Source organism: Hemitrygon akajei, chromosome 11 (assembly GCF_048418815.1).
Source record: "Hemitrygon akajei chromosome 11, sHemAka1.3, whole genome shotgun sequence".
Taxonomy (NCBI): domain Eukaryota; kingdom Metazoa; phylum Chordata; class Chondrichthyes; order Myliobatiformes; family Dasyatidae; genus Hemitrygon; species Hemitrygon akajei.
This window is the reverse complement of record NC_133134.1, coordinates 154,004,040-154,017,033: the sequence shown is the minus strand read 5'-3', so window position 1 is coordinate 154,017,033 and position 12,994 is coordinate 154,004,040. Positions and strand designations below refer to the sequence as shown.

At 39.1% G+C, this 12,994-nt stretch overlaps 1 protein-coding gene across 2 annotated transcripts in view; it reads left to right on the top strand.

Moving 5' to 3' along the window:
* The first annotated feature begins 4,617 nt into the window (after positions 1–4,617).
* Positions 4,618–12,994, top strand: part of ift52 (intraflagellar transport 52 homolog (Chlamydomonas)) — a 42,222-nt gene continuing 33,845 nt past the window's right edge. The window contains exons 1-3 of one of the 2 annotated variants that reach the window (XM_073061983.1): positions 4,632–4,697; positions 5,379–5,456; positions 10,748–10,872. In XM_073061983.1, coding sequence (XP_072918084.1) covers positions 10,754–10,872 — 119 coding nt within the window. In that variant the 5' untranslated portion in view covers positions 4,632–4,697; positions 5,379–5,456; positions 10,748–10,753. Of the gene's footprint in view, positions 4,698–5,378; positions 5,457–10,747; positions 10,873–12,994 lie in introns of both variants that reach the window. The other variant, XM_073061982.1, reaches the window with a different exon arrangement.

The following is a 12,994-nucleotide window of genomic DNA, read 5'->3' as shown; positions in this document are numbered from 1 at the left end:
GACCTAATTGCACTTATTAGGCCACTTAAGACTTCACCACATTGGTGATTTATGATACATACAGGCCAAATCAATTAAGGATAGCAGATTACTGTCCCCCTCCCCCATATGCACAAAATGACAGATTGAACGTTTTTTTTTAACAATCCAATAGTTTTGGGGACCTGGTGGCTATTTTATTTTAACTCCAGATTGTTGAATGATTTTAAATTCCATAGCTGCCATAGTGAGCACTTTTCAACACAGTTCTCTAAAATGATTGTTCTGGCCTTTGGTATCTTAATCTGGAATTTAACCACTGCAACATCACCACTCCCCTCAAAATACAATATATTTCATTCAAACCATCACCCAAAACACAGGAGCAATTATTTTGTGTAACAATTCAATCAATTATTTAATAATGAATGTCAGTTATTTAATAATGAACCTGTTTATTTGGGGTCAACAATTCCAGGATAGCACACTTGAGACAATTGAAGATAGGAACCAAATTAGATTAGATTAGTTTAGATTCAACTTTATTGTCATTTTGCCAAGTACAGATACAAAGCCAATGAAATGCAATTAGCATCTAAACTGAAGTGCAAAAGAAAAGTGTTATTTACAAAATAACTGCGAATAAAAAGTAAGTGCTACAGCATACAAATATAAAAGTACTAAGACAGTACAATATGGGTGCAATACTGCTTAGCGCTGTGATGTGAGGTTCAGCAGGGTCACAGCCTCGGGGAAGAAGCTCTTCCTGAGACTGCTGGTGTGGGAGCGGAGGCACCTGAAGCACCTACCGGAAGGGAGGAGAGTAAAAAGTCCATGGTTAGGGTGAGGTGCATCCTTGATAATGTTTTTCGCCCTGCCCAGGCAGCGTTTATAGTAAATGCAAAGTACACTGCAGATGCTGTGGTCAAATCAAGACGTACAAAAAAGCTGGATGAACTCAGCAGGTCGGGCAGCACCCGTTGAAAGTCCACCATTCAGGGCCCCAAACAGTCCTTCCAGGTGAGGCAACACTTCACTTGTGAGTCTGTTGGGGTAATCTATTGCATCTGGTGCTCCCGGTGCGGCCTCCTCTACATCGGCGAGACCCAACGCAGATTGGGGGACCACTTCGTCGAGCACCTCCGCTCCGTCCGCCACTACAGACAGGATCTCCTGGTTGCCACCCACTTCAACTCTCCTTCACATTCCCATTGGGATATGTCCATACATGACCTGTACTGCCATGATGAGGCCAAACTTCAGTTGGAGGAACAACATATACCGTCTGGGTAGTCTCCAGCCCCTTGGTATGAACATCGAATTCTCCAACTTCTGGTAATTCCCTCCCTCTCCCTTCCCCCATCCCACTTTCTCTCTGTCTCCTCTTCTAACTGCCTATCACCTCTCATGACTCTGCCTTCTTCTACTACCCATAGTGCTTTCCCCTTAGATTCCTTCTTCACCTCTCCTGCCTATCCCCTCCCCCACCCCTTGATCTTTCCTGTGATTGGTTTTCCACCCTCCCCCCACCTTCTTTATAGGGCCTCTGCTCCCTCCTTCTTTAGTCCTTACAAATGGTCTCAACCCAAAACGTTGACTGCTTCTTTCAACAGATGCTGCCCGACCTGCTGAATTCATCTAGCTTTTTTGTACGTCAGCATTTATAGTAGATGTTATCAATGGTGGGCAATTGGGTGCTGATAATCCATTGGGCAGTTTTCACCACCCACTGGAGTGCTTTGTGGTCCGATACGGGACAATTGCCCCGTAATCACCACTGAGATGCAGTTGGTGAGTACGCTCTCAATGGTACAGCGGTAAAAGTCCGTAAGTATCCTGGGACAGGGGTGAGCTTTCTTGATGTTCCACAGGAAATAAAGGCACTGTTGTGCCTTTTTGATCAGGATGGAGGAGTTCAGGGACCAGGTGAGATCATCAGAAATGTGGACACCAAGGAATTTGAAGCTTGATACTCGCTCCACTACAACTCTGTTGATGTAGATGGGGACATGAGTGTTGACATAACTTCCATTGTTATGTTCAATATGATACAGTACCTTGAAATTCTTTGTAGTTTCTACTTGAAGTAGTGAAATCGTTTCATTTTCAGTCATGGCCTTTTCTGGCATCTACAAGCAGTAAGTAAAAAGTTCAGAATTTTTTTACAGCTTATTTCTCACCTACTATCAGTAACAAATTCACTGCTTTTTGAATACAAATACACTTAACTGACACTATTTAAAAACTGTTCACTCTAAGCATGGTATAGAGTCTGATGACCACACAAGTGCACGTGACTGACACTGGTTAGAAACTGTTTGGTAACAGTCTCCTGTCCCATTAAATAGCATAGTGACCCAAATAAATAAAGAAAATGCTGATTATTTTCTTGATTGGTTTTAGTTCTTTAAGAGTTATCTCGAATTAGCCAAATTAGCAGTTAGCTTGATTAACTGATGGCCCAATTAACTGGAATGGTGTGTGTGTGTGTGTGTGTGTGTGTGTGTGTGTGTGTGTGTGTGTGTGTGTGTGTGTGTGTGTGTGTGTGTGTGTGTGTGTGTGTGTGTGTGTGTGTGTGTGTGTGTGTGTGTGTTTTGAGGAAGTGCAAGATCAGACCTGGGGACCTGGAGGATGTTGCTGCTGACCATAACACTTGGCGACAGCTGTGTAGGGACGTGTTTTGTATTCTGGAGATGGAAAGAACAACCAGAAGACAGCAGAAGAGAGCCAAGAGAAATGCAGCCATGGTTGCCATCACTACCACCACTACCACATATACATGTCCCATCTGCAATAGAACTTGTGAGTCCAGGATGGGACTGTATAGTCATCAAAGATCTCACCGTTAAAGGAGTGGATGTCGACATTAGATTCCGATGGACAACCAAAGAAGAAGAAGTGTGTGTATACATATATGTCTGTAACCTTGTTATTTAAGAAAGGAGAGAGAGAAAAAACAGGGAACTACAGACCAGTTAGACTGGCCAAAGGTAAGGAAAATGCAAGAAATTATTGTTAAGGAATTGCTGTTCTTACAGAGGAGGAATAAATGGGACACTTTTGGGGAGGAGCTGTGACCGTTGAATTGTTAAAAGTATCATTGCTGGGTCCACATTTCAGAAACTTTATTAATGACTTGGATGAGGAGATCTATTATAATAAATTCAAGTTTTCTGACAATACAATGCTAATTAGTAGTATATTCTGTAAGGATGATGCTTATGAAAAACTATAATTGAAAGATGAAATTCAAGGAGATCAAAATAACTGTATGTGTTGAAATCTGAAATAGAAGTACAATGTACTGAAAATGTTCAGCAGAGTAAGTAGTATTCAACTCTGAGAGAGAGAAACTGAATTACAAGTTCAAGTACATGAGCTTTCATCAGAAATGGAAAACTGCTATGAGCCAAAGTGGAAATAATTTATAACAGGCCAAATGGTCTCAAATGGTTCCCTAAATTCCAATAATCTTACAATCAGACACTTTTTCAGCACAGAAGTAGCCCACGTCACTTGCTTTATGGGGCTCTTGTGAACTTAATATGTAAAAAGATGGAAATTGATTACATGTGTCCACTTCAGTAGAAGAAATGATGAAAAGTATGTGAATCATAGAGGGGAAGCACACAGTATTTTACTCCACAGTCCCAGTGTGTGACCTTATGTGTTCATGCAATTGCAAAGGGCTCACCAATTTCATTTCAAAGCCTGGGTCTCTAATAGCTATGCATTAAGCTCCACTTCCCAGCTCTATTTCCACAGTGCTTCATGTTAAACCTGGTACTTTATTAAAATCTCATTCAATCATCAAATAAACCATCTTCATATACTCATATCTATCCCTTTACGAATTTTATCTGGTAGACATTTTTGCTAACATCTGGTAACAAGTCTGCTTTTTTCAGATGACAATGGATCTGCAATATATTTCAGCCTAATATATTTATATTGCACATTTATTATGTATGATAAAATAGTGCATTTTGCTGCGCTTCTTTCAACATGCCTGCTGTGTTATGTCAAAGTTGAGTTTATTGTCATATGCACAAGTACATAAATGTACAGGTGCAATGAAATAGGCACACGGCATAATATAAGCAGCATTCACTTGAAAAACATAATTTATGCACACTTTTACAAGAAAGAACATAATTGGAATTTTAAAAAGTCAAATTTAGTGCAATGTGATCGAAGTGGTCATGGTATTGCTATACTGAACTTGTGATTAGGATTGAACAGGTTGGTTCAAGAAACGAATGGTTGAAGGCAAGTAGCTCTTTCGAATTTAGTGGTGTCGGACTTCATGCTCCGGTATCTCCTGCCAATGGTAGATGCGAGAAGATGGCATAGTAGGGATCTTTGATGATGTATGTTGACTTTCCGAGGCTGTACTTCCTGTAAATAGTACCGACGGGAGGGAAGGATGTGTCCGTCATGGGCTGAGTAATGTACTGCTGCAGCAAATAAAAACAGCTCATGGCATTTACACCGTATATGTACGTCTACGACAACACTAAACCTGAACTTCTGTGGACATCACTCTTGCTCCCGGCAGCGCTGATTCGTTTCCATGGAAATGGCTGGTTAGTAGCCCAGAGTTCAGCGCGGTGCTTCGCTACCGGCCCAGAGTGCAGCGCGGCACCTGGTAACAGCCCAAGATGCAACGCGGCGCCAACCAATGAAGGGAAGCGGGGAGCATGGTCGCTGGTGTACAGGTGAGGGGCTGCTGTAGGAGATTTGTTTAGTTCTGGTGCGATATAACTATAATAAAATCAATCACACAATTTGCTATCAGAACATATAGAAGAATAAACTGATCCTCCGAATTCTGGTTGGTGTTGCGAATTCTGTGTTTATCTGATAGTAGTCATGGCGATAACCGCAGAAACAGTTCATTTTCTAAACGTAAACCAGATAAAATCTGCCGATATTGGAAATTCGAGCAAAACGCACAAAATGCTGGAGGAACTCAGCAGGTCAGGCAGTATCTATGGAAAAGAGTAAACAGTCGATGTTTTGGGCCTTTCATCGGGACATTTTGCGTGTGTTGCATTTACTAAACGTTTCCGGCCTCATATTCAGATTCGTTCATATGTAAACATAGAGTGACATGCATTACTTACGTAAACAACCAAAATGTTTTTACTAACTCACTATTTATCCGATGTTTTAGTGCTGGGAAAATATTGGCCTGAGGGAAAATGTGCAAGGTGATTTGCTTTGAGGTATTAGGGACGATTCTATATCGTAAACGGAAACAGTGTCCAAAGAACGGAATATAGAAGGCGCTGGAGCGAGTCAGACAGCATCTATGAATGAAAATGGGCATTTGGATTGATGTCAGTTGCCCATTTCCTTGCACCGTTGCTGCTTAATCCGCGCATTATGTGTTCCAGGTTCAAGCATCTGCAGTTTCTTATTTTACAAGGAAGGAGATGTGGCTGCATCCTATTAAAAGATGAACTCTCTTTGCGGTCAGTAGTTATCGCTTGAGGAAATTGTATGAATGTCTTCAAATTCATAAGTACATATCATCTACATATAAATTTGATTTTGAGTTTGATATTGGCTGCCCTTGTATGAATTATCCATATTTTGTGTTTAATAATACAAATATTTGCCATTAACTTTTCTCATTAGTACACAACAGCATTTAGAAATTAGAGGAAATGGAATGCATAATTTTTACTTGTCCAGTTTTTATATTCTTTCCCTTGTGTAAAACAATCAACAGTTTTATGATCTTTATGAAGTAGAGTCACCAAAATTTAGATTTCCACAGTATAATGCATGCTACTTTCCTAAGATCTGTATATCTTGCTAGCAGTTCATAGCATGCGCATAGTTGTGAAAGACATCCCATGTAACAAACTCCAATGCCCAACAGCCTGATGATCAGTTATAAAGGGAAGTTTATATTGCAAAGTTTCTTCACTGTTTTTTCTCAGGGTCTCGCTTCCAAACACTACATGCTTTCATACGTGCATTTCCAGGATATTGTTTATACTTTCTGACAGTAACTCCTCTCCATCTGTGTCTTAACACAAGTCCTTAAAATGATTTTGTAATTTTAATATATCTGAGAAAAGCCCTTGGGAATCCAGTAGTGTCATTGTGGTTAACAATTTCAAAATAGACGCTACAAATTTATAAAGATATGTTTAAGTAAATCAATCAAATTCCATCATCTATTATCAATTCATTGTACATTCCCAGGGTTTTTTTGTACCTTAGGTAAAGTAACATCATTTGCAGTACCACGAGTGAATCTGCAGATGTTGGAAATAAATTTTAAAAAGCACAAAATGCTGGCAGAACTCAGCAGGCCAGACAGCATCTATGGGAGGAGATAGTGACGACGTTACGGCCCAAAACGTCGTCGCTACCTCCTCCCATAGATGCTGTCTGGCCTGCTGAGTTCTGCCAGCATTTTGTGTTTTTTAAAAAAAATCATTTGCAGTATTTTTTTTTCAAAAATCTTCAAGGTGTGTATTTTTATTTATGATGGCTGGACATTGTTATATAAAAATATTACTGCCAGAGCGTATAATTTTAACAAATATGATGATGCACGCATATACATGAATCCAACAATTGTTATCACCCAAACTTATAGTTTTTCTCTCATTGGTTTAGTTCCGTGTTTAAGTTAGCATATGCCAAATTCCTGTGGAAAACTCAAAAGTATAAATGGAAAATGACTAAATTAGCCTAACTCAAAAAAAAAGTACTTGATTGAGACTAGCACAGAACCTTCTACACCAATTATCCAAATTGAGATGAAGAATAAAACTTTTTGCTGGTTGGAGAACTCAACAGGTCAAGCAGCCTCTATAGAAGAATAACAGATGTGAACGTTTCAGATCTAGACCCTGAATGGGAATTGGAGGCTGAGGAAGGATTGCTAGTATATAGAAGTTGGGGTGAAGAGTGGTAGAACAGGAGCCAGTAGATGATGGGTGGAGTGGAATACAAAAGATGGACAAATAGAGAGTGAACCTGGGAGGTCTGACAGCAGTGGGAAAGGAAAGGAAAATTAGCTGTGGGTTAACTGAAAGTGGAAAATTCAATGATCAAGCCATTGGGTTAAAAGCTACCATGTAGATTATGTTCTTTTAGTGTGTATTTGCCCTCACTAGGGCTTTGGAAAAGGCTGATGACATAGGTCAGTGTAGATATGAGAAGGGGACCTGTTCTTTTTTTCACACATTTGATGGTCTTGTGTGTGTGTATTTTTAAAACTGGTTCTATGGCATTTCTTTGTTTTGTGGCTGCCTGCAAGAAGACACATCTCAAGGTTATATACTATTTATAGTTTGATAATAATGTTCTTTGAACTTTGAAAGGAAATACAACTAGAAGCTCAGGATGGTTGTTGCAGACAGAGTGCAGCTGCTTGTGGCAAAACAGTTACCTAGTCTGGGCTTAGTCTCACTCATACAGAGGAGGCCATATTGTGAGTACCAAATACACCAATTGTGAGACCAGGTTCAAGGAAGTACCTGTGAAAATCTGTCACACCTGGAAAAGCTGTTAATGTCCCTGGGTAGTGGTGAGGGAGGAGGCAAAGGATGACAGTTACATCTCCTACAGTTGTAAGGGAAAGTGCCAGGGTATGTGGAGAGGTGGATGGCAAGGGACCAGTGAACCATGAAGAGTGTGGTTCCTGTAGAAAGCAGAAAGATGAGGGGAAAGAGGGAAGTTGTGACAATTGAGGCAGGTAAAAATGGTGAAGGATGTGTACTGAATGTGGAAGCTAATGAGCTGAAAGGTGAGAACCAAGGGAACTCTATCTCTGTTCTGTGATTGGATGGGTTGGGGTTGGTGAGAGTAGGCATACAGAAAACAGAGGAAATGTGTGAGAGGGGAAGCCACGTTTCTGAAAGGAGGACATTTCAGAAGTCAGAGACCAGAAAGCTTCAACTTGAGAACAGATGCAGCAACTGAGTAAGAGGGAGGGACAATTTGCTGACTGATAAGATATCTGTACCAGCTATATTGCCAATGTAGCAATTTTGCCTATGTTCCACCTATCTCTCAGTAATTACCTTGCTATTTGAAATATAAATTACTACAGATTGAGCAATTGATTTAGATACTATTGTCATGTTTTCTGGTTTTCTAGGTGATCTGGATTAAATAGAACAAAAAGGTTATCCTCTTATCATGCCCGATTTTGAGACTCTATTTCAAATGTAATTCATTCTTTTGTTGAATAACTATTTGTTGGGATTTTAGAAATTTTCAAGATTTAGTACATAATTAACTGAGTGAAATTTTCATTCATCAGGTTTCACTAAGGATTTTTCTACTGTAGGAATAGACTCCAGAGTAACATGCTAAAAATGTCTTCTTTGCAATTTGTGAGGGATGATTTTATCACATTGTTGAATCAAATGCAAATTGTAAATATTTCTCTACTTGGACATCTTTTGATAATATTGTAAAATCATCATATTCGTACAATGACATCTGCATTTTTGAATGGCTACATGTTGTCATTAGAATTGGACAATGTAAATCTCAAGTATTTTAGTTGAGTACCACCATCTTATGGTATAACTGAGTACTGCATCAGTATTAAAAAGCTATTTCTAAGAAACTTACAGGATGTCCCAAGCAATTTCTAAATTTTTGTCTAAAAGATAGTACTACCAACAATGCTCCAGTGTATGTTTACTCCATTGGAATGTCAGATTATGTAATAAACAGATCCTTCTTTTGATTTTGATTATAAGCAATAGTTAATGAGCCTTCAGAATATAGTCTTTAATAGCATTATATTTTGTGCACTTTTCAGTATTCCTACTTGCAATAGAATACTGATTTGCAGGAATAATATTTCTTAATGTTATCATCCATTGTCTAAAATATTTTGTTGTTTTATGTAAAGAAAAAAATGGAAGTATTATTCGTGCTGTAGATCTTGTTTCCAATATGATGTCAGGATTATTCTAACTTGCAGTTGTAGAATTAAAAAAGATGAATGCAGAAAATGCTGGGGAACATTTTGTGATGCTCTCTCAGTAAAACTTTGCAGTCTGCCAACATAACTGGAGTGCCTCTTTTCTGATACCATTTAGTAAATTGTTTTGTGTGCTCTTTCATGCTTTAACAATAGTATTAAAATATGAGGCCTAGAGTTGAGCATAAGACTCCATAATACTGTGACCTAACTGGTGGTGTATGTCGACATGCTACATAGAAACATAGAAAATAGGTGCAGGAGTAGGCCATTCGGCCCTTCGAGCCTGCACCACCATTCAGTATGATCATGGCTGATCATCCAACTCAAAACCCTGTACCTGCTTTCTCTCCATACCCCCGATCCCTTTAGCCACAAGGGCCATATCTAACTTCCTCTTAAATATAGCCAATGAACCGGCCTCAACTGTTTCCTGTGGCAGAGAATTCCACAGATTCACCACTCTCTGTGTGAAGAAGTTTTTCCTCATCTCGGTCCTAAAAGGCTTCCCCTTTATCCTTAAGCTGTGACCCCTCGTTCTGGACTTCCCCAATATTGGAAACAATCTTCCTGCATCTAGCCTGTCCAATCCCTTTAGAATTTTATACGTTTCAATAAGATCCCCCCTCAATCTTCTAAATTCCAGTGAGTATAAGCCTAGTTGATCCAGTCTTTCTTCATATGAAAGTCCTGCCATCCCAGGAATCAATCTGGTTGGCTACGTTGGCACTGGAATGAGTGAGAACGCTTGTGGACTATACCCAGTACATCCTTAGTTTATGTTGGTTGTTAATGCAAACAGTGCATTTCACTGTATGTTTCAATGTACAAACATTTGTACATGTGCTAAATTAATCTTGAGTAATTGAGTAATTAGTTATTATCATGGTTTGGCTGCCACTGTGAAGTGAATTAATCTGGGCAGCAGAATCTGAGGAGAGTGCTCCACAGTCTGGCCTGGTTCATTGTCAAAGGCTTAGCAAGGTTCTAAAGGGATCTTGTATTGGTGCGCTCCTTGTGTTCATTTAACATTGTTGAACAGGATCAAAATAAACTGAAGATAGTTGTAAACTTAGTCAGCTCTATCATGGGCGCTAGCCTCCATAGTATCCTGAACATCTTAAAAAAGGTGGCAACCATTATTAAGGACCCCCATCACCCAGGGCATGCCTTGTTCTCATTACTACCATCTGGAAGGTGGTACAGAAGCCTGAAGGCACACACCAAACAATTCAAGAACAGGTTTCCCCCCCTGTCATCCAATTTCTGTAATTGTTTTTTTCTATATTAAGTATTGCAATGTACTACTGCTGCTGCAAAGACAACAAATTTCACGACATATGACGGTGATATTAAACCTGATTCTGATGAGGGAAAGAACGTGTTCACTCTGTTTTCCGGGAGTTCCCAACCTGGGGTCCACAGACCCCTTAGTTAATGGCATTGGTCTGTGGCATAGAAAAGGTTGGGAACCCCTATGTCTAAACCAACAAAATCCACACTCTGGAGCTGTGGATGACCCTAGCAATGACTTTCTTTGCTGTTGACAGCAGGGAGATATACTACAGTTATCACAATCAGATTTTTCTGCTTTCTTGTTCATTAATCAACTTTGAATGCTTTGAAATCTTTGTGGTAATAAGTTTGTATAAATTGAATCAAGACCAATTCAGAGGTGTAATGTGGCTTGTATCTGTGAAAATGTAAATTTATCCAACTGTGTCTTTGGGAGGATAAAGTTCCATGTGAATTTTTAACTTTGCAGTAATATGTTACCAATAGACGTGTTGTACTTTTTAGGATAACATGGAGAAGGATCAACGAAACATTATAGTTTTCAATGCATCAAAAAAAGAACTATTTTCTACCACTAGTGGATACAAGTCATTGCAGAAAAAACTTCGTACCAACTGGAAGATACAAAGGCAAGTGTCGGGGTTTGTTTTTACAATATGACTGTTTATATTAGAGGTATTTTAGGATTATTTTGTGCATTAAGTAGGCAGAAACCAAGAGGTTATTATTATTGGTTTAAACACATGGTCAAGCAGATACGTTACTGACAAACTGAAAATAAATCATTAAAGTTACTAAGAAATAATAATCAGCAAAAAAGAATACCTCTTGATCATAGGCCTACAGTACTTAAAATACTAACGGTTTTAAAGATTAGAAATTACCAAACAAAGGTTGTAATTATCCAGCATAAGTTCACAAAACTGGTGCATTTACTTTATCATTTACCTAAGCATCATTCTCAATTTAGTGTTAAAAGAGAGTTGTGCTGCCAGATTTTGATTTTACCCTTTTATCAACAAACTCAAAAAAGGGTTCATGCGAATGCTGTGCAAAATCTTGGCCTGTCTGTAACCATGACTATTAGTCATTTTTATCCACAAATCAGAAATCCACTTTGGATCCCTAATTTATCAAATGAGTATTAGTTCACACTTTTGATAACCATCACATCGTACTTGTTTCCAATGTAACAGATCAGTAAGTTGAGACTATGTCAGCAGTCAAGGGTCAGAGAAAGGAGACAAATCTTACCTTTGATGTGCTGAAATAAAATGTTAAAAAGTATTAGTCAAAAATAAATTACAAATATGTTTATATTGTGCTGCCATCTAACTTGAACACTCTTTGTCCATTGTTTGTGTCTGATTAATCACTAATGAAGCATGGATGAATAAGTCTAGGATGTACCTGAATAGCTTGGCATAATTTTATATACCTTAGCTATGTCCTGTCTTAAACTCCTCTGCTCCAGGGAAAACAGACCCAGTCTCCTTTTATGACTGAAACACACCATTCCAAACTATAACCTGGAGTATCTCCTCTGCACTCTTCCCAGCACTATCACGCCTTCCTAAATGTTGGTGACCGGAACTGTGTGCAGTTCTCCAGCGGAGGTCTGACCAATGACGAGTGAAAACCAGCATTCCATATGAGTTCTTAACCATGTTATATTTTGCATATGGATTTGGATTTGTACACCAAGATTTCCTTGTTCCTCAGTACTCTGTAGGGAACCCTACCGTTCATAGGGTATGTTGTAGCTTCATTAGCTTCGTAAAATGTATCACTTGACATTTACCTGATTAAACCCTATCTGCAATTTCTCAACCCATTTCATGACACAATGATATTATCATTTAGCTTGACTAACATCCATACTGTCATCATTTCCATCAGTCTTGGTATTATCTGCAGACCTGGTGATCATGTCTCCTACATCCACGTCCGAACTAGTTATATATGTTATAAACAGCAAGTGCCCCAGCACCAAGGGAGGCAAATGCAGTGTTAGCATTCATTTCAAGAGAACTAAAATATTAAAGTAAGGATATAATGTGGAGGCTTTATAAGGCATTGGTCAGATCTCATTTGGAGTATTGTGAGCAGTTTTGGGCCCTATTTCTAAGAAAGGATGTGCTAGGTATGGAGAGGTTTTAGAGGAAATTTACTAGAATTATGCTGGAATGAAAGCATTTGATGCCTCTGGGCCTGTACTCGCTTAAGTTTAGAAGAATGTTGGGGGGGAGGGGAGTGTGAATCCCTCATTCTTGATGACGCATTGCCTAATAGGATAGCACCATTTGCCTGGTAAGATAGCAGTGTTGAGTGGTGTCGTGGTTTCTCGTGCCCCACAAACGACCAGGAGACGCAGAAGATTCTTCAAGAAGTATTAAACTTTAATTTGCAAATCAAAGCTGAGATGATCATTGAGCTAGTCGCCGATTGCCCACCGATCCTTGTACATAGCATTTTTTATAGCAATCTCCTGGTTTAGATGCATTAGGGTATCCAATCGGTCTACAGTTGCGTATCACAAGTACATCCGCCACTTGATTCTACGCCACTTGTTTCTACCGACTTAATCATGTTCTAACCTACATCTTTTAGCTACCTCTCATTAACACACCATTATAATCTACATTCTTAAGATTTCATTCTCCTACTAAATTGGATACATGCATAGCAAATAGCAAACTCAAAGCTGACTACATAATCTACATCTCTTAGCTAGCCTCTCATTAACACACC